Source organism: Babylonia areolata, chromosome 15, assembly GCF_041734735.1.
Source record: "Babylonia areolata isolate BAREFJ2019XMU chromosome 15, ASM4173473v1, whole genome shotgun sequence".
Classification (NCBI taxonomy): Eukaryota; Metazoa; Mollusca; class Gastropoda; order Neogastropoda; family Buccinidae; genus Babylonia; species Babylonia areolata.
In genome coordinates this window covers 5,288,410-5,309,249 of record NC_134890.1, presented here as the reverse complement: position 1 = coordinate 5,309,249, position 20,840 = coordinate 5,288,410, and the positions used below count along the sequence as shown (strand labels likewise).

General features: G+C 45.0%; 1 protein-coding gene across 3 annotated transcripts in view; it reads left to right on the top strand.

The window, feature by feature from the left end:
- Nucleotides 1-1,719: 1,719 nt before the first annotated feature.
- LOC143290391 (myeloid differentiation primary response protein MyD88-like) overlaps nt 1,720-20,840 on the top strand; it is a 28,817-nt gene continuing 9,696 nt past the window's right edge. The window contains exons 1-5 of one of the 3 annotated variants that reach the window (XM_076599788.1): nt 1,720-2,198; nt 8,396-8,921; nt 11,478-12,287; nt 14,756-14,869; nt 19,761-19,944. In XM_076599788.1, the coding sequence (XP_076455903.1) occupies nt 12,230-12,287; nt 14,756-14,869; nt 19,761-19,944 (356 nt within the window). In that variant the 5' untranslated portion in view covers nt 1,720-2,198; nt 8,396-8,921; nt 11,478-12,229. Of the gene's footprint in view, nt 2,199-4,399; nt 4,551-8,395; nt 8,922-11,477; nt 12,288-14,755; nt 14,870-19,760; nt 19,945-20,840 lie in introns of all 3 variants that reach the window. The other 2 variants (XM_076599787.1, XM_076599786.1) reach the window with 2 other exon arrangements.

The window sequence follows — 20,840 nt, the reverse complement described above, 5'->3', positions numbered from 1 at the left end:
TCTTTGTTTAACTGCAATGTTTAAATTTTAAATCATATAGATTATTGTAATCTGTTGACGTAAAAATGTTACCCCCTTGTCAAAAGACCTTTGCAGGCAATGACAATAAAACATTTCAAGTTTCCAGTTTCAAGCCTCTCTCTCACACACACACACACACACACACACACACACACACACATACATTCTGTCTCCTCTCTCTCTCTCCCTCTCTCTCTCTGTCTCTCTCTCTCTGTGTCATAGTTTCCCTGCCCTCCTTCCGGCCTCAGAGTGAGGACTATTGTCGCTCACGTTTGGAAAGGACCAGACCTAAAAGTGTGGGGGATGTGACTGTTGGATTGAAAGGCGTCAAACTGAACGGGTGGAGCTGAAAACGTGATGGGCATGGAGGAAAGATTTGGTGTTGAATTGGGATGCGTGTGTGATCACTTTCCGACTCTCTCTCTCTCTCTCTCTCTCTCTCTCTCTCTCTCTCTCTCTCTCTCTCTCTCTGCGTGTGTGTGTGTGTGTGTGTGCACGCGCGCGCGTGAGTGTGTGTGTGTGTGTGTGCATGCGTGTGTATGTATGTGTGTGTGCGTGTATGTGTACGTGTGTGTGTGTGTGTGGTGTGTGTGTGTGTGTGTGTGTGTGTGTGTGTGTGCGTGCGTGCGTGTGTATGTATGTGTGTGTTTCTGTGTGTGCGTGTGTATGTATGTGTGTGTGCGCGCGCGGGCGAACAGATTTACAACACCGGTCCACATCAGACAGGTCAGTGATTATCTTTTTAATAAATCAACAATTGTCGTTTGATTAATCACTTTAACCTGAGAGGTCCAGGAAAAATCATCATTGTTATGATTAACGGTATCAGCTACAAAGAGGCCACAGCAAAAAGATGAAATGCAGGTGTTGTAAGCATTCTGCGTGAAGCATGGCAATGTCACGTTGGAATGAGAATGAACAGCCTACGGTGGGCAGAGAGAGAGAGAGAGACGGGGTGGAGAGAGAGCGAGAAAGAGAGAGGCCAACAGATAAATGTACATTTAAAGGCCACTGGCACGTATTTGTGTGTACAACTTGTTCGTAATTATTTGACAGATTTCAATGCACTTTGTGAATCAGTTATGACGAACACAATTTTGCTCTTTTTTTTCTCAGTAACCTTACTTTGTTGAATGTTTACTTACTTGTTTGTGGTTTGTGTTTGCTTGTTAAGGAATTCCGACGAATATGAAAATAAACTGATTCAGTTGGTTTTGATTTCCACAGGAAAGAAAACAGGACTTGTTCAGTAGATCCCCGCTCACTTTCCCTTTAGGTTACTTGTAAAGTTTTCACTTGTGTTTTTTGTCGAATGCTGGTTTACAATATGAACTTTCGGCAGTTACAAAAACAATTGGAAGAAATAGGGGGACGTGGGGCGGGGGTGGGGGGGGGGTGAAACAGAAGCCAACCTCATCAGTTTTGCTTGATACCCAGTGACACTGTCACTAGTGAAATCCACTACAACACACACACACACACACACACACACACACACACACACACACACAAAATACAACACACACACACACACACACACACACACACACACACACACACACACACACACACACACACACACACACACACACACACACACACACACACAAGCGCAGTTGGAAATCTCGACAGCCAGGAAGTTATATTTAGCATGTCAAACTTGCAATCCCCAAACACCCCTCTGTCCACAGCCTATGACCACGTCACATGCACGGCGAGATGTAAGAAAGGAACTCGCTTTGCACATAACTTCCTCGTACAAAAAAACTTAGCGCTCTGTTCACAACTGAAACAAAAACTCCATCTGTTTTCTGGAAACCCGTTGTGTGTGAACAAAGTCCGCATCTTTCTTTCCTGTAATGAATTTATCTGGCACAAAAAAAACAACTGATTTCGTCCAACGAGGAAAACAAAACCGTTTCCTGCAGATAATCTACACCCGATTTGATGTGCTTGGTGTGTGTGGAGTGGTTTGCCGTGTTTTCACTTCACTCACAGTCGTTGAGAAGTGGAGTCCTTGGGCCAGTCTGCACTTCGTTCTTTAAGCATTGATCTTCGTTGAGTATCGTCGAAAGTTTCCTTGGTGCTTATTATGAAGTGACTGATTTGTAACACTGCCGTCAAGCTGCGATATTCCCGTCCAACTGTTGTGTTGGAGGCAGTATATATTTTTGCAGGTATGAATCGAAGCAACAAATTAGATAATATTTAGTTTGTTAAGAAAGAGTGTGAGAGGTCATGTTTGTTGTGAAGCTACAAGGTTAGTCGTTGTGATTTGTGAAACGTCGCTGTTGCCACGGAGTGGTTGCAAGTGTTAATATGTTTGCGCTCTGTGTGTGTGTGTGTGTGTGTGTGTGTGTGCGTGTGTCTGTGTCTGTGTCTGTGTATCTGTGTGTGTGTGTGTGTGTGACGCAACAATTGAGGACAACAACAACCAAAGAAAGTAAAATCCACGTGAGTCATAACGTGGGAAGCACTTTGAAACAATCGTAACGAAATTGTGCTGGTTTGACTGTATCAGTGTTACCAATGGGTGTTCATTATAACTTGATATCGTTCAACAAAGCTTGATAGCTAAAATGATTGTATCTAACACATTGGTCCAGAAAATGATGCTCATCTTGTAATGTACCCTAGGATTTACATAAACCTGCACATTTTTCTGCTTCTATTTTGCGATGCACTCACACGGCGAAGTTTGCATATAGCAGTTCAATGGTCACTTTTAATCGTAGAGATTATGTACGAATCGATTTTGTCATCTTTAAGAACATAAGTGTAGAATGTTAGATTTGGTTCTTTTTTTTCTGGTTTCTCTCGATCAGTTCTATATTCATTAGGAGCATGAATGTCAAATGTTAGCTTCGGTTCATTACTGTTTTGTCTGGAAGTTTGACATTGAAATTCCTTTCAAAGCGCAAACTTTTCCCGATGCAAGTGTGTGTGTGTGTGTGTGTGTGTGTGTGTGTGTGTGTGTGTGTGTGTGTGTGTGTGCGTGCTGGAGCGGATGGGGGCAGAGACAGGGCAGGTTTTGTAACACAGAGAGGGCCAGTTTGCCCAGAGAGCTGGCTGCTGGTTGTTCCTTGTTCCGCCATGTTCACACTGCCCGCTGGTCATAGGGCCTCCTTCCTTCCTTTCTTTCTTCCCATTATCTGTCATATTCATTTCTTTCATTCCATCGTCTGTCTTTTTCCTTTCTTTGAACCCATTGTCTGTCTTCTTCCTTTCTTTCTTCTTCCTTTCTTTCTTCCCATTGTCTGTCTCCTTCCTTTCTTTCTTCCCATTGTCTGTCTCCTTCCTTTCTTTCTTCCCATTGTCTGTCTCCTTCCTTTCTTTCTTCCCATTGTCTGTCTCCTTCCTTTCTTTCTTCTTCCTTTCTTTCTTCCCATTGTCTGTCTCCTTCCTTTCTTTCTTCTTCCTTTCTTTCTTCCCATTGTCTGTCTCCTTCCTTTCTTTCTTCTTCCTTTCTTTCTTCCCATTGTCTGTCTCCTTCCTTCCTTTCTTTCTTCCCATTATCTGTCATATTCATTTCTTTCATTCCATCGTCTGTCTTTTTCCTTTCTTTCATTCCATTGTCTGTCTTCTCCCTTTCTTTCTTCCCATTGTCTGTCTTCTTCCTTCCTTTCTTTCTTCCCATTGTCTGTCTCCTTCCTTTCTTTCTTCTTCCTTTCTTTCTTCCCATTGTCTGTCTTCTTCCTTTCTTTCTTCTTCCTTTCTTTCTTCCCATTGTCTGTCTTCTTCCTTTCTTTCTTCTTCCTTTCTTTCTTCCCATTGTCTGTCTCCTTCCTTTCTTTCTTCTTCCTTTCTTTCTTCCCATTGTCTGTCTTCTTCCTTTCTTTCTTCTTCCTTTCTTTCTTCCCATTGTCTGTCTTCTTCCTTTCTTTCTTTCTTCCCATTATCTGTCATATTCATTTCTTTCATTCCATCGTCTGTCTTTTTCCTTTCTTTCATTCCATTGTCTGTCTTCTCCCTTTCTTTCTTCCCATTGTCTGTCTTCTTCCTTCCTTTCTTTCTTCCCATTTTCTGTCTTCTTCCTTTCTTTCTTCTTCCTTTCTTTCTTCCCATTGTCTGTCTTCTTCCTTTCTTTCTTCTTCCTTTCTTTCTTCCCATTGTCTGTCTTCTCCCTTTCTTTCTTCCCATTTTCTGTCTTCTTCCTTTCTTTCTTCTTCCTTTCTTTCTTCCCATTGTCTGTCTTCTCCCTTTCTTTCTTCCCATTTTCTGTCTCCTTCCTTTCTTTCTTCTTCCTTTCTTTCTTCCCATTTTCTGTCTTCCTCCATTCTTTCATCTTTCCTTTCTTTCATTCCATTTTCTGTCTTTCCATCTTCCTTGTCTTTTTCTCTATCTTTCTGTCTGTTTTCTTTCCCCGCGTGTTCCCCAGTTGTGCCGAGGTCTGACCTTGCCGCAGTGTGTGTGCACCGGTCCACCTTTCAGGGAGCTGAAACCCAGGCTCTGTTGATGGAGACCAGTAAAGTAACTGAACTGGTGGTCGTGCTGTTGACCTCAACATCATACTGACTTGCGCCCCTAAGGTGAGGTTGTTCAGAGCTGGGGTCAAGGTTTTGTTGAGGTTTCTTTGTTAGAGAGTATGGAGTCCTGGGTGTCTGTCTTTGCGATACGTAGACTAGAAATGAGTGTGTGGAGGAGGGGGGTAGAGGAGGTGCAGGGTAATGCGTGTGGTGTGTGAATAGAATAGAATAGAATACTTTTTATTGTCATAAAACTTTAAAGTTTATAAGACACGATGAAACATAAACATGAGCATATTAAGAAGAGAAACATTCATAACAAATTTCGCCAGCCTTGGCTGTATTTCTGTTAGAAGGATCAGTTCACTAGGCTTTGCATTTGGACGACATATATCGATTAGGAATCTGTGTCTGTAAGTATTGTACTTTACACAATTGTCTAAAAGGTGAATATCATCTTCTAAACTGTTACAAGTATCATATGTCTTTGTTCTTTCGGTGTATTTTTATATCTTCCCTGTTCGATTTGTAAATCATGGGCGCTGATTCGTAACATGGTCAGTGCTTTCCTGTGTTGTGTATTTGCCGTATTCTTTAAATACGGTTAAATTTTATAATTTGTCACAGCGTTCTTGTAAAATGCTAATTTAGATGAACTGTCATGTTTCTGTTTCCAAAATTTTATATATTCATTTTCAAGCTTCTTGGATACAGCATGCTTTAACCTTTTAACACTAAAAGTGAACTGATTTTTCCAAACATGATCTAATCCAGTGCTAGTTAATACATTTCTTATGAAAAGTAGCCACTGAACATTTTCATTTGTTTGACGATACATGCAGTTATATGTTGTGTATACAAGTGAATTTTGAGGAAGCTCTAATATGTGTATCCAATAGCCAATAACATGACATATTATTTTTAGGCTAATAGGAAATCTTCCTTATTCTCCTAAAACGGGGAGAACCATTGCTCTTTTATGTACACCAAGTAACTGCTTACAAAACTTGACATGAAGTCTTTCATGTGGAAATTTGTTGAAAAGACAATAACTGAATAATTCGAAAAAATTAAACGATACATTTCCTGTAACATCATATGGGAACCAAACTTCTGCTCCATATGTTGAAATAGGCGTTATCAAAGTATCATATAACTGACACATGATATCCGTATTCATATTTGTATTGCGAAATGTTCTGAGTAGCACATGTAGAGCCTTATTTGCTTGATTTTTAAGATGACCTTGTGCTCGACTTAAGTTGCCATTTCTATGAAATATAACCCCTAAATATTTATATTCTTCTGCTGTTTCAATTATGTCCTCTCCACATTTAAAACGTAAAATGTAGGGGTATTTTAGGGACAGTTTTTGAAAAAACGATTACTTTTGTCTTTTCTCTATTCAAACGTAAGCCCCATTGACTGCAGTAAGAGTGTAAAATGTTAAGCTTTTGTTGCAAGCCGTCTTTAGATAATGATAAAATAACTAAACCATCTTCATATAAAAGACATGGGATTCTAGTAGATGAAGTGTTGTGAATTGTTGGGGAGTCATATCCGTCATATCTGTGGTGATATCATTTATGAAAATATTGAATAGAGTTGGGCTGAGTGTATTTCCCTGATGACCCCTTTTCGAATAATAAATTCTCTGCTGAAATGATCTTGTGATTTTGCGTAGATTTTAGCGTACGTATACATATTTTTTATGATATTCAGTTTATGTAAGCTTATCTATTATTTATTCACCTTTTTTTTGTCTTTTTTTTTCTCAAGGCCTGACTAAGCGCGTTGGGTTACGCTGCTGGTCAGGCATCTGCTTGGCAGATGTGGTGTAGCGTATATGGATTTGTCCGAACGCAGTGACGCCTCCGTGAGCTATTGAAACTGAAACTGAAACTGTGTGTTCGGACTGATGGACACTGTGTACTTCTCCTTTATGATGACACAGTTTCTGCCTCATTTTGTGTCACTGTACTCGTCACTGCTCTTCAGTTTACTGTGTTGTAGGTGTACCTTAACTTACTTTAACTCTCTATATACGTTTCCCCCTATTTACTCATCTCGGTTTTCCCCGCGCGTCTTATGTTTCTACAGTGTGTCACGTGTCCCAGTCTCGTTTCAACTTAGTTTACCTTCCTTTTCCTAATTACCTCTTTTCTCCTTTTCTTTCGGTTTATCTCTGTTTAAATCACTGGTGTGCCCTCCAGTTAATTCATTTCACGTTATGGAAGTTATTGCATGTGACCTCGCGTTAGTCAGGCCTGGAACTGATTCACTACGAGATTTGTCATTCTTAAAGGCCTACAGTTGTGTAACAAAACATCCGCGCTTGTATTGAGTTGAGGCGAGTGCATGGAATAAACCTCAAGCGAATATTATTGACACGAGCATGTCTAAAAATATCGCGCTTTGTGCAGCAGCTAGCGGCCTTTGACCTTCCGGGTTGCAAGAAGCCATTCGTGCAGGTATTGACTCAGGCCTGACAGGGGAATTTTGCACAACCAGATCTGGGGTTTGTGGGGCGGGGAGCGGGTGGGGGAGTCGGGGAGAGGGGTTGGGTCAAGGAGAAATACATAACAAGGGGGTGGTGGGGAGGGGGTGGGGGAGTCGGGGAGAGGGGGTGGGTCAAGGAGAAATACATAACAAGGGGGTGGTGGGGAGGGGGTGTTAGAGGGAAGAAGGTTGGGTGGTGTGGGGTGGGGGAAAGGGGGGGGTGTGCTGCGGAGCTACCATAGTTTGGAACGAGGCTACACACCAGTGACACGAACAGTAAATCCATGCGGTCGGCTCACTACCTCAACTGGTACACAGTGATTGTGCTGTGAGCGGGACAACTTCTCGTGTGCGACCTTCTTGAATATAAAGTCACTGCAGACAACAACCTCCGTGTGTTAATGAAACCTGCATCTGTCCCCCTCTGTCACACACACACACACACACACACACACACACACCGCGTAATGCGTCCGCCAAGGATATGACAGAATCCCACACTCGCTAGTACCCTCCCACTTCCCCCTCCTCCTCACGCCTCCCCACCCCCCACACCCCACCACTTGACCTTCCGTGGTGGTCTGGACGCTAGTCAGTTGGATGAGAAGATAAACTGAGGTCCCCCCCCCCCCACCCCCCACCCCCTCCTCTCTCGCTGGCGACAATCTTGGCAGGCAACAAGTTGGGGCGAAACACGAAACACGTCCCCGTTTCAGAACAGTGTCAGGCCAGCTGACGTGTGTGGCCGGTTCTCCGGAAAACGGTGATCAGTACTGTAGCACTCCACACTTGTCTTCAACTTGCTTTGGTTTTCGTTGTTGTATTGTATTGTATTGTATTATCTTTTGTTGTCTCCAGGGAAAGCGCGTCGCTACACTGAGAGCGCCACCCTTTTGTGTGTGTGTGTGTGTGTGTGTGTGTATTTCTTTCTGCATGCAGTTTTATTTGTTTTTCCTATCGAAGTGGACTCTTCTACAGATTTTTGCTAGGAACAACCCTTTTGTTGCCGTGGGTTCTTTTACGTGCGCTAAGTGCATGTTGCACACGTGACCTCGGCGGTTTATCGTCCCATCTAGCGTCCAGACCACCACTCAAGGTCTAGTGGAGGGGGAGAAAATATCGTTGGCTGAGTCGTGATTCGAACCAGCGCGCTCAGATTCTCTCGCTTCCTAGGCGGACACGTTACCTCTAGACCTTCACTCCCCCCCCCCCCCCCCCCCCCCCCCCCCCCCCCCAATATTTGAGTTCTCTCCATCTGTCCCTCTGTCTCTGTCCCTCTGTCTCTGTCTCTCTCTGTGTCTTTCTCTCTGTCTCTGTCTTTGTCTCTCTGTCCCTGTTTCCCCCCCCCCCCCCTCTCTCTCTCTCTCTCTCTCAACCTCCTATTCATGGGGAAAAGCCTCTGTTGACAGCTGACTGAAGACACATGAGGATCAATCAACACCTGTTCATTTTCCTGATCGCCATACTTGGCATGCTGTGTCGCTCGCTGAAGTGGCTGTCAGCCGAGCAGTCACTGAGCCCCGTCACAAAATAAAGACGTTGCATGTTGGACGGGACAGTTGTTCCCTCTCCTACCTCACTTCTTGAAGAGCCATCGGGGAACCCCACAGTTCACCACACCTCTACAGCTTTATTCTGCAGTGTGTCAAAGCCTGGTTCTCTGCAAATGCTTTCTTGAGGCGTGGACAGGGAAAGATAAACGACGAAACCTGACCAGTCTGGACAGCTGAAGAACGTGATCTGCTCCACTCACCGGTTTCTGGGGAAATACAAAATAACAAAACGGACAGCGATTGTTCGGAAGTACCTGTGGCGCGGACGCATCTCGCGTGAATCACATACGTTCAGTGACGTTGCCTCTGGATGTGGATACGTTCAGAAAAACTGCACTGTGCATTCAGATCAAGGGAGGACTGAGCCCTGGACAAGATCGTTGTAAGGGACACGTTGTTGGAGGATAGCCCAAACTCTAAGTAATGTCCAGCATATCACCTGAATGCAGGCTAGACTGTGACACTGACAGATCTGACCTTCACCACACGGGGGACAGGATGATAAAGACACCGTGTGACACTGACAGATCTGACCTTCACCACACGGGGAACAGGGTGATAAAGACACTGTGACACTGACAGATCTGACCTTCACAATGTGATAACACGCTGTGTGTGACACTGACAGATCTGACCTTCACCACACGGGGAACAGGGTGATAAAGACACCGTGTGACACTGACAGATCTGACCTTCACAATGTGATAACACGCTGTGTGTGACACTGACAGATCTGACCTTCACCACTGTGTGACACTGACAGATCTGACCTTCACCACACGGGGAACAGGGTGATAAAGACACTGTATGACGCTGACAGATCTGACCTTCACAGTGTGATAACACGCTGTGTGTGACACTGACAGATCTGACCTTCACCACTGTGTGACACTGACAGATCTGACCTTCACCACACGGGGAACAGGGTGATAAAGACACTGACAGATCTGACCTTCACAATGTGATAACACGCTGTGTGTGACACTGACAGATCTGACCTTCACCACTGTGTGACACTGACAGATCTGACCTTCAACACACGGGGGACAGGGTGATAAAGACACTGTGTGACACTGACAGATCTGACCTTCACAATGTGATAACACGCTGTGTGACACTGACAGATCTGACCTTCACCACTGTGTGACACTGACAGATCTGACCTTCAACACACGGGGGACAGGGTGATAAAGACACTGTGTGACACTGACAGATCTGACCTTCACCACTGTGTGACACTGACAGATCTGACCTTCACCACTGTGTGACACTGACAGATCTGACCTTCACACTGGGACAGGGGGACAGAAGACGCTGTAACGGGTGGAGAACTGGGTGGTCTCTCTCCAAGGGCACTGAACTCATGTTAAGGTCTGCTCAACACCACGACATAGCGTGTAAAATTGTTCAGATTGTTCTTAGGGATGTGGAGGATGCTTTAAAAGTTCGTTCCTTTGATTAATTACCTCCCCCCCCACCCCGGTTGTCACAGCCATGTGAAATCGGTCAGTGATGGTTTACCTTGTGGTGCAGTGCATACAGATATGACCACATACCGTGACAGCTTCTTGAAAAATAAAACTGACTAACAAACAAAGAAAAACGGCAAGCTATCATCGCTACTGTGTGCACATGTCAAATGATCGGTATGAGGACATGCCTAGAGCTTCCTTTTTTGTTGAAGTGTCTGGGTTTGTTCCTGTGAACTTTTTATTCACCTGTGTGTTAGCTGATGATGGAGTCTCCCGTCGGACCGACGGATGAGTAGGCAGGCACGCTTATCTGTCAGTGTGTGTCCTCATATGGGAGAAGAGGCCGATTTTGGATGCACAGCACTTCCCACAGGTGTTGCAAGGGAAATGTCTCCAAGTTGAGCACTGCTTCCTTCGCTTGGTACCTTGTGTGAGAAGAGAGTTAGCACCCTTTGTTGTTTGTTAAACAGCAAGCTAACTTTGGCTCTGTCCTTGCCAGCTAACACGACACTGCAGACAGGGGACTTCACGTCGTCAGGGGCTGTGGGTAAACCTCACTCAGTGCTCTCAGCAGCCTGATCCCCCGAAAGGATCCTCCCTTACATCGTCACGCAGTGTGCAGAATAGTGAGTTACCGCATTTCTCTTCACTTCGTTCGCGAACAGCGGAGAGCAAGTGAGACCATGTCCGTGATGCTGTTCAACACTGAACTGCACGGAGGTTATCTGACGAACCTGTAGTACTTAAAGGGTGTCTGTAGATGGGAGGTTGTCTGCATTTTCGACTGGTACTGGTAATTCTAAAATGTATGTGTAATTACGAAATATATCTGTTCGTGGTGTTTATACACCGAATAAAGTACAAGATCAGCACTCTAAGTTATAGATGTATTCACAAATCTGCCCCTTCCTATCTCTGCGGCTGCCTTCACCTCTTCACTCCATCTCGCTCACTACGATTGGCTTTGGATCCACTCTGTTTACGCATACCCAGGTTCAAACACTCGACTGTTGGCCGCCGTTCTTTCTCTGTCTCTGGACCTTGCAATTGGAATGAACTTCCTCTTTCGCTTCGTCAAGTCTCCACACTCAGCTCTTTCAAATCTGGCCTTAAAACCCACCTCTTCCCAAAATAGCCTCCCTTGCCTGCCCAGTCTTCCGTGTCCTTAGTTTCTACAGTTTTAGAGTTATGCATGCGTGTGAATGACTGGTGCGAAAGCGCTTTGATTTGTCTCTGCACAAGATTCAGCGCTATATAAATACCATTATTATTATTATTATTATTACACCGGCTATATTGTTGTGAAATGTGCTTGATTTCTGACAGTTAAGGACAGTGTTCCATTCTGAAATATGTGCTGTCGTGCTTCATGGTTTGCTTGCACGTTTTTGACAGTAAGATTATATATATAAAAAAAAAAAATTAAATCAAATATTAGTTCTGTGTTTCATGATGATGTTGTGCAGGTTGTCATGGTGATTTGGCAGAGGCTGTCATGGTGATTTGGTGGTGAAGCGGCAATACTGTCATGGTGATTTCAAACAAGGCTGTCATTGTTATTTGGAGCATACTGTCATTGTTGTCATGGTGACAAACCTGTCGTGATGGTGAACTAATGAAATGGACCAACGAATAATGGATGGTTGAAATGGACCAATGAATATCGGATGATTAAGATGAACCAACTCATAACGGAATGATTGAAGTAGACCAGTGAATCACGGATGATTGAAGGGACCCATGCATAACGGATGATTGAAGTGAATCAATGAATAACGGATGATTGAAGTGGACCAACAAATAACGGATGATTAAGATTGACCAAAGAATATTGGATGATTAAAATGAGTCAACTAATCACGGAATGATTAAAGTGGACCGGTGAATAACGGATGATTGAAGTGGACCGGTGAATAACGGATGAAGTGGACGGTGATTAACGGATGATTGAAGTGGACCGGTGAATAAAGGATGATTGGACTGGACCGGTGAATAACGGATGATTGAAGTGGACCGGTGAATAAAGGATGATTGAAGTGGACGGTGAATAACGGATGATTGAAGTGGACCGGTGAATAAAGGATGATTGGACTGGACCGGTGAATAACGGATGATTGAAGTGGACCGGTGAATAAAGGATGATTGGACTGGACCGGTGAATAACGGATGATTGAAGTGGGCAGTGATTAACGGATGATCGAAGTGGACCTGTCAGTGTATGGACAACATGATGCATTACTGTGTCGTCCGACGAGAATTACTCGCCGAGGATCCTGGTAAGTGTGTGTGTGTGTGTGTGTGCGTGTGCGTGTGCGTGTGTGTGTATGTGTGTGTGTGTGCGTGCGTGTGTGTGTGTGTGAGTGTGTGTGTGTGCGTGCGTGTGTGTGTGTGCGTGTGTGTGTGTGTGTGTGTGCGCGCGCGCGCGTGTGTGCGTGTGTGTGTATGTGTGTGTGTGTGCGTGCGTGTGTGTGTGTGTGAGTGTGTGTGTGTGCGTGCGTGTGTGTGTGTGCGTGTGTGTGTGTGTGTGTGTGTGTGTGTGTGTGTGTGTGTGCGCGCGCGCGCGCGCGTGTCTGTGTGTGCGTGTGTGTGTGTGTGTGTGTGTATGTGTGTCTCTATGTGTGTGTGTGTGAGTGTATGTGTGTGAGTGTGTATGTGTGTGTATGCGTGTGTGTGTGTGTGTGTGTGCGCGTGTGTGTGAATGTGCGTGTATGTGTGTGAGTGTGCGTGTGTGTGTGCGCGTGTGTGTCTTTGTCTGTGTGTGTGTGTGTGTGAGTTTGAATACCCTGCCCTTAAACACAAGCACAGTTATTTCCTTGTCAAATCGCTAAATGATTTCTTTTTTATGTGCCTGGACCTTGCTTCTACGCCCACCCTATGTTCATTCTCACTCCGCCTCTGTCTGTCTGTCTGTCTCTCTCTCTCTCTCTGCCTATGTGTGTGTGTGCGTGTGTGTGTGTGTGTGAGTGTATGTGTGTGCGTGTGCGCGCGCGGCGCGCGCGCGTGTGCGTGTGTGTAGTGTGTGTGTGTGTGTGTGTAAAACGTTCATACATTCGCAATTAAACGTATTCTTTTGGTATCATTTCTTTCGTCCAACAAACTGTCTTACGGGGAAACCTGCTGATATCCATTATTTATAAAAACAAAGAAAATTATATTATGAAAAAAAAAGTTCCCGTTGACAATTATATGTAGATAAGCTTACGAGTCAAGAATTGCCCAGACCACAGCCGCAATGACCAAGCTCAAACCCATCTGGAGAAACAGAAAAATCGCCATCAGTTCCAAAATCAGACTGATGCGTTCTCTGGTCATGTCAATCTTTTTATATGCATGTGAATCATGGACCCTCACAGCGGACTTAGAGAGAAGAATAAGAGCTGTAGAAATGAGGTGCTTCCGAAGACTCTTAGGCATCTCATACAAAGACCACATCACGAATGAAGAAGTCAAGAGACGCATCCGCAATGAAATCGGGCCCTATACTGACCTTCAAACACTCGCCAGACAACGAAAACTGAAGTGGTTTGGTCATGTCACACGCTCCTCTGGTCTTGCTAAAACAATCTTACAAGGCACAGTGAGGGGAGGAAGAAGAAGAGGCAGACAAAGGAAGAGATGGGAGGACAACATCCGAGAGTGGACAGGCATGGAGCTGAGAGACACCCTGAGAGCGGCCGAGAGACGCGAGGACTGGAGAAAGGTGGTTGACAAAGCTTCGAAGGCGCCCCAAAGGATTCGGAATCTGAGGGATCGGTGACGGTGACGGTGAAGCTTACGAAATGAAGCTGAATCAGAGTTTGGGAGATATTTTGTGTTTGTTTGTATAGAATGTTTTGAATACACATGGATTGAGGATTGTCACGACGTGTGATGGAGGTGGCTTTAAAAGAACATCTCTTGCGGAATTTAAGAAGAAAAAAAAAGGCTACCTTCGTAGAAACAAGATCAGCATTTCCATACTGAAGAGTCAAAAACATACAGTTGATATATCTCTTATAAGAGCATTTTTCAGACGAAACAATTATTGAAGTGATGAATAAACAACAACAACATCAACAACAACAACAACAAAAAGGCATTGAATCGGTTTGGCAAGATTCAGATCAAGAACGTAATGCCAACAGAAATGGTTCTGTTTACATATCCGCACAGTCCCTTTGTCCCGTGTGTGGTGCAGGTATTGAAGTAACGTATTCTTATGTGAGTAAATCCTACGATGATATCCGCAAAAGATGTGCAATTTATTTTCAGCGACAAAATTTCAAAGAAAATAGACATAAGTAGTATGCTTTTGTCTGATGATAAAATACTGAAAAGATAACTGGCCAGACTTATCGCCCTTGCTTGAAATACCTGGGAAAAATTACTCAGGAAATCCCATAGTAATTACGTGTAATTACGGTGCCGCTGATCATTCTCGATTCTTGTCCCCCTGACACTTGTAAACTGTTTCTGGTCTTTTTCTTTTTTGATATTAATAACAGGAAACTCCGTTTTGAAACAACGATAATTATTATCGTCTCAGTCTCATTGCGGGAGTTATTCCATTGTTTTCGACTGCATTTTTATTCCTTTTTTTTTCAAAGTTATAATTACTGATTGTGGCCACAAAAACGAAAATAACTAGAACTACGATCATCATTCCAATGCATCATCTTATCACAGCTCTTGGCATTGCCAAAATCATTAGTCACTGCCATCGACAAAGAATATCTCAATATTTTTTTTTTTACCACTTGAACAGAGCAGACATGCCGGAAGGAAGTGGTGCCTGCAGGAGATGACGTAGGCATCAACAACTTCCGCACCAATCGTTCTCACTCTGAATGCGATTGTCATGACTATAAATTTCGTGATGGTATGTAGAGGTTTTTGGCTGGTTTTTGTTTTGTTTGTTTGGTTGGTTGGTTGTTTGTTTTTTGTTGTTGTTGTTGTTTTTGTTTTTTTGTTGTTGTTTTTTGTTTTTTTGTTGTTGTTGTTGTTTGGGGTATTTTGTGTTTGTTTGTTTGGTCTTTTTTGTTGTTGTTGTTGGTGGTGGTGGTGGTGGTGGTTTTGGTTTGTTGCTGTTTTGTGGGGTGTTTTTTTTTGTTTTGTTTTTTGTTGATATTGTTGTTTGTTTTGTTGTTGTTGTTGTTTTTACTGATTGGTTGACTTATTCTTTGGTGCTCTCTCTCTCTCTCTGTCTGTTTCTGTCTCTCTCTGTCTCTGTCTGTTTCTGTCTCTCTCTGTCTCTGTCTCTCTCTGTGTCTGTCTCTGTCTCAGTCTGTCTCTCTGTCTCTGTCTCTCTCTCCCTCTCTCTCTCTGTCTGTCTCTCTGTCTCTGTCTCTCTGTCTCTGTCTCTCTCTCTCTCTCTCCCTCTCTCTCTCTCTCTCTCTCCCTCTCTCTCTCTCTCAATTATTTTGTTGAAATCTTGCATACTCCAGTGCCTGTGAACGGAATATCAAATCTTGAGATTTCGAAATTGTGAGAGAGGGGGGAGGGGGGGAGAGAAGGAGACAGAGAGAGACAGGGGGTGGGGGCTGACAGAGAGAAGGGGGGGGGGGGTAGTGAGAGAAACGAAACGAAACGAAAAGAACTATATTTCAAGAGGGTAGTGGCATTGCTACTGGGTTTTTTTGTTTTGGTGTGTGTGTGTGTGTGTGTGTGTGTGTGTGTGTGTGTGTGTGTGCTTTGTTTTTGTTGTTTTTGTTTGTTTGTTTTGTTGTTTGTTTACATCCAGCCCTCTGGGAAATCAGGAAAAATGAACATCAGAAAAATGCATAGAAATAAAGTCCTGCACAGGTCATATTCCATATAGAAGAGAAGTAGAAACAGAAGAAGAAGAAGAAGAAGAGAGAGAGAGAGAGAGAGAGAGAGAGAGAGAGAGCATAACAGTTTCATCAATACTGAAACATCATCAATACATCTTTGGATATGGTAGATGATGTCAAATTTGAAAGATTCGTAAGAAAATAATGAAAAATCACTTTAATTTCGTTTTAAGTTCAGTATACCTTTTGAAATTTAAGGAATATGATTCCATAACCAAGCCGGAATATCAAAGACTTGATGTACATAAAGTAATGGTTGTGAAGGAGAGGCTTGTTTTATGCGTGTGTCGATGATTCTGGAGAATGAATACATGTACTAAAGAAGATGGAGCATTACTATGGAATATTTTATGCATGAAGAGACCTTTTTACACAAACTATGGTCTTGAGAGGCAGGATGTCTGTTTGTTTATCATTCATTCATTATGCCCATCGCTCCTGGTGGAGCATAGGCCATCGACGACCCCTCGCCATCACACTCTGTTCTGGGCTGTTCTGGCCATTCTAGTCCAGTTGGTCCCTTGCTGCTTTAGCTCTGCCTCGGTATCTCGCCTCCAGCTGTTGCGAGGCCGGCCTCTCTTCCTCTTTCCCTGCGGGTTCCAGGTCAGGGCTTAGCGTGTGATGCTGGACGCTGGCTTCCTGAGGGTGTGTCCGATCCAGCCCCACTTCCTCCGCAGTATCTGGTTCGTACCCCGCTCGCTCCCACAGATCTTCTTTTCGGATCTTCTCCTGCCATCGGATCTTGTAGATGCGCCTCAGACAGGTGTTGAAGAATCTTCTGCTGTATCGTCTGTGTTGTCCGCCATGTCTCGCATCCGTAGAGCAGAATTGACTTCACATTGGAGTTGAAGATGCGGAGTTTGGTTTTCATACTGATTGCTCCAGATGCCCAGATGTTGTTGAGCATGATGAAAGCTGCTCTTGCGTTGCCGATTCTGGCTGTGACGTCTCGGTCCGTGCCTCCCTGTCGGTCAACCACGCTTCCCAAGTAGATGAAAGACTCCACCTCCCTGATGGGCTCTCCACCGACTGTGACTGGTGTGTTGGCAGTGGTGTTGATCTTCATCAGCTCGGTCTTCTTCTTGTTGATCTTGAGCCCTGTCCTGGCTGACGTGGTCTCCAGGCGAGTGGTCTTGTCCTGCATCTGGTTGTGTGACAGGAGCGCCAGGTCGTCAGCGAAGTCGAGGTCGTCCAGCTGTGTCCAGAGTGTCCACTGTATACCGTTGTTCCTGCCTGTTGTAGTGGTCTTCATGATCCAGTCAATGACCAGGAGGAAGAGGAACGGTGACAGCATGCACCCCTGTCGAATTCCGGTCTTCACCTCGAAACTTTCGGACAGCTGGCCTGCGTGGGAAATCCTGCAGCTCATGTCCTGGTAGGTGCACTGGATGAGGGAGATGATCTTCTCTGGGACTCCATAGTGCCTCAGCAGCTTCCACAGCGTCTCTCTGTCCACACTGTCGAAGGCCTTCTCATAATCTATGAAGTTGATGTAGAGGAGGGAGTTCCGTTCCAGCGACTGCTCCACGATGATGCGCAGGTTGGCGATCTGGTCGGCACAGGATTTGTTCCGCCGGAAGCCTGCCTGCTGGTCTCGGAGCTTGGGGTCGACGGCCTCTTTCATCCTTTCCAGTAGAACCCTGTTGAGAACCTTGCCTGGCGTTAACTGGAGCATGATCCCTCGGTAGTTGCTGCAGTCCCTGAGGTCTCCTTTCTTCGGCAGCTTGATGATGATTCTTTCTTTCCACTGGACTGTTACCTCCTCCTTCTCCCAGATCTTGCTGAAGAGGCTGTATAGCATGTTGACAGCTGTTTCCATGTCTGCTTTGATGGCTTCTGCTGGTATCTCGTCCGGCCCTGCAGCCTTCCCATTTCTCAGTCATGATGGCCTTCTTTATCTCTGCCCTTTAGGGTTTGTTGCAGCTGATGGGCAGTTCTGTCTCTGCGGGTGGAATGTCTGGTGGTGCGTCAGGGGCGGGGCGGTTCAGCAGCTCCCTGAAGTGTTCTGCCCATTGCTTCAGCTGTTCCTCGGTTGTTGTCAGTGGATTCCCGTTCTTATCCTTCACTGGCTTGTCTGTCTGCTGAAACTTGCCCGTCAGCTTCTTGGTCACCAGGTACAGGTCCTTTAGGTTCCCCTGTCCGGCTGCTGCCTCTGCTTGACTGGCCAGGTCGTCGATGTAGTCCCTCTTGTCCTTCTTGATGCTCCTCTTTACATCTCTGTCCACTGCTGTGTACTCTTCCTGTGCCTTTGCCTTAGTTGCTCTTGTTCTGCTCGTGTTCAGCAAAGCTTTCTTCTCTTTCCTTGTTTCCAGCTTGTGGATGGTGTCGGCAGAGATCCATTCCTTCTGTTGAATTTTCTTCTTGCCAAGGACCTCTTCACATGTGTCGTGCCAGAGTTTCTTGCTGTGTTCCCACTGTGTCTCGATGTCCATCTCACCGTCTTCTGTCAGCTCTTGTAGTGGCTGGAACCTGTTGGAAAAGCTGATCTGGAATGCTGTTTGTGTGTCCTTGTTTCTGAGCAGTCCAACATTGTACCTTGTCCGTGTGTTGTTGGCGTTGGTGAATCTCTTGAGGCGAAGTCTCACTGTCGTCGTAAGAAGGTGGTGGTCTGATGACACATCGGCTCCTCTCATCACTCGTACATCCTGCCATGATCTCTTGAACTTGCGGCTAATGCAGATGTGGTCGATCTGGTTCTCCGTGACGTGGTTCGGGGATCTCCATGTGGCCTTGTGGATGTGCTTGTGTGGGAAGATACTTCCTCCTATCACCAGCTGGTTCAGGGCGCACAGGTCTGCAAGGCGCTCACCATTCTTATTCGTCTGTCCCAGTCCGTGTGTCCCCATGGTGTCCTCATAGCCGGTGTTGTCCCTTCCGATCTTGGCGTTGAAATCTCCCATCAGTATGGTTATGTCTTTGACTCCTCTTCTGTCTATCACTGTCTGTAGTTGTTGGTAGAAGTCATCTTTCTTCTCTTCTTCCGCATCATTGGTGGGAGCATAGCACTGGATGATGTTCAGCCTGATGTCATTCTTCTTGGTGGTAAACTTGGCTGTGATGATGCGGGAGTTAACAGGTTCCCAGCCGATGAGTGCTCCCTGTGCCTCCGGTGCCAGCATCAGGGCCACACCCTCAGTGTGGGGGGCTCCATCCTCTGTGTGTCCTGAATACAGCAGTTGCTCTCCAGATGAAAGTCTCATCTGTCCTGACTGTAGCCACCTTGTCTCACTCAATCCTAGCACTCCGATCTTGTAGTTTTTCATCTCTCTCGCTACTTGGATGGTTCTTCCTGCTTCATACATCGTCCTGATGTTCCATGTGGCTACTCGCGTTGTTGTCCTGGGTGTCAGAATGGGAGTCAGCCTTGCAGCTTCCTTTCGGCTTTCACTGCACCGCATCATAAGTCTCCGTGATGGAGACCCTTCCTTGCCCAGGTGAATGTTTTGGTTCTTTGTCGTCGATGCTTCTGTAACTGGTCTTTTTTACAGGCAGGGTAGTTAACCCTACGCAAACCCCTTTATCCTCCGGGCGAGGCGGTCCTGCCTTAGTTGCCTCTTACGACATGCATGGCAGGGCAGTGGGTCTATTCTATCAGTGCCAACCCACAGGCAAGTCTGTTTGTTTATAGTCAGAGTCTATTGGAGAGATTGATTTGTTGATAGCTGATTAACTTCTCTTTTGTGAATGCTTATCAATAATGGTTTAAGCAGATCATGCTGGCCGAATTCCAAATAGTAGAAGCATAGTCAATCAAGGATTGAATAAATGAATGAAAAAATAGTTTGTTAGCATGTAAGTTTGGTTTTTCAATCTTATAATTAAAACGCGCACACACACACACACACACACACACACACACACACACACACACACACACACACACACACACACACACACACACACACAGGCCGTTGAGACAGAAAAGGGTCCTTTTTTAAGTCACAGTCCAGGAGGACCACTTTGATTTCTACCTGGCTGTGGCGGAGGCCGACCTGATCCCGTTCGGGATCCCGTTCAGCGAGATGGTCCAGGAGCGGATGAACATGCGGCCCTGTCTGACCGTGCAGCACGTGGACATCGGCGCGCCAAAGTACGAAACCATGGCCAGGTACCTGGAGACCAGGTGAGCGTGTCTGGCGATGTCCTGCTGTGTAGTACTTCATATTAAGAGTTTCTGTCCGCCTCTGTCTTTGTCGCCTGATATTTTTATTTCTTTATTTTTCGGTAAAGTCATATTTTAGCGACCTAAATTCAGGGACCTATTTTACCGGCAATGTTTATGCATAGATTGAACGATATTACCGTTACTAGATGTTTCAACTCATTTTCAGTGGTTTTCGACTCTACGTGAACGCTATTTTACTCCATTTTCATACGGATTCAGGCACTAAACTTACGTGCCACCATCTTGCTTATTCCGGTTTTGGTCCGGCAAACCATGAAAATGTCAACTAAAAACATGGCATCTTGGAGACGACAAGTGTCGGTTCAGGTTCAAGTTATGGGTCATTTCGCGCCGCATTGTGCCAATATCTTGATTGGAAGGGTTGACTATATGCAACATGTTATTTCTCATGTGCCTTCGTTGCAAAACACGCGAAATGATTCGTTTAATTTGGTCCAGTAATTTAGTATGCTTTTTCCATTTCTCTTCGAAATCTCTCTGTCCATGTTTTTCGAGCATTGATACGCGGCTTCGCCCATTGGTTAATGCACATGACGATTGGCCAGTCAGTGTTGGAATGGTTGAGATACCTACCTGCCAGTGCAGTGTCGTGAGTGTCTGCCTTCCAGTCCCGGCTTGTCCTTTCTCCCTAGTTTGACTGGAAAATTAAACCTAGCGTCTAGTCATTCGGATGAGACAAAACAAGACAAGACAAAGTTCTTTATTTTCCAGGATAGTATATAAGCACTGGCGCGCTTTTTTCATCCAGTCCCCGCCCTGAAACAGGGTCTACACTATACAAATACTACATTATATATGTCATTGCATGCACTACACAATGCTACTTAAAGTCA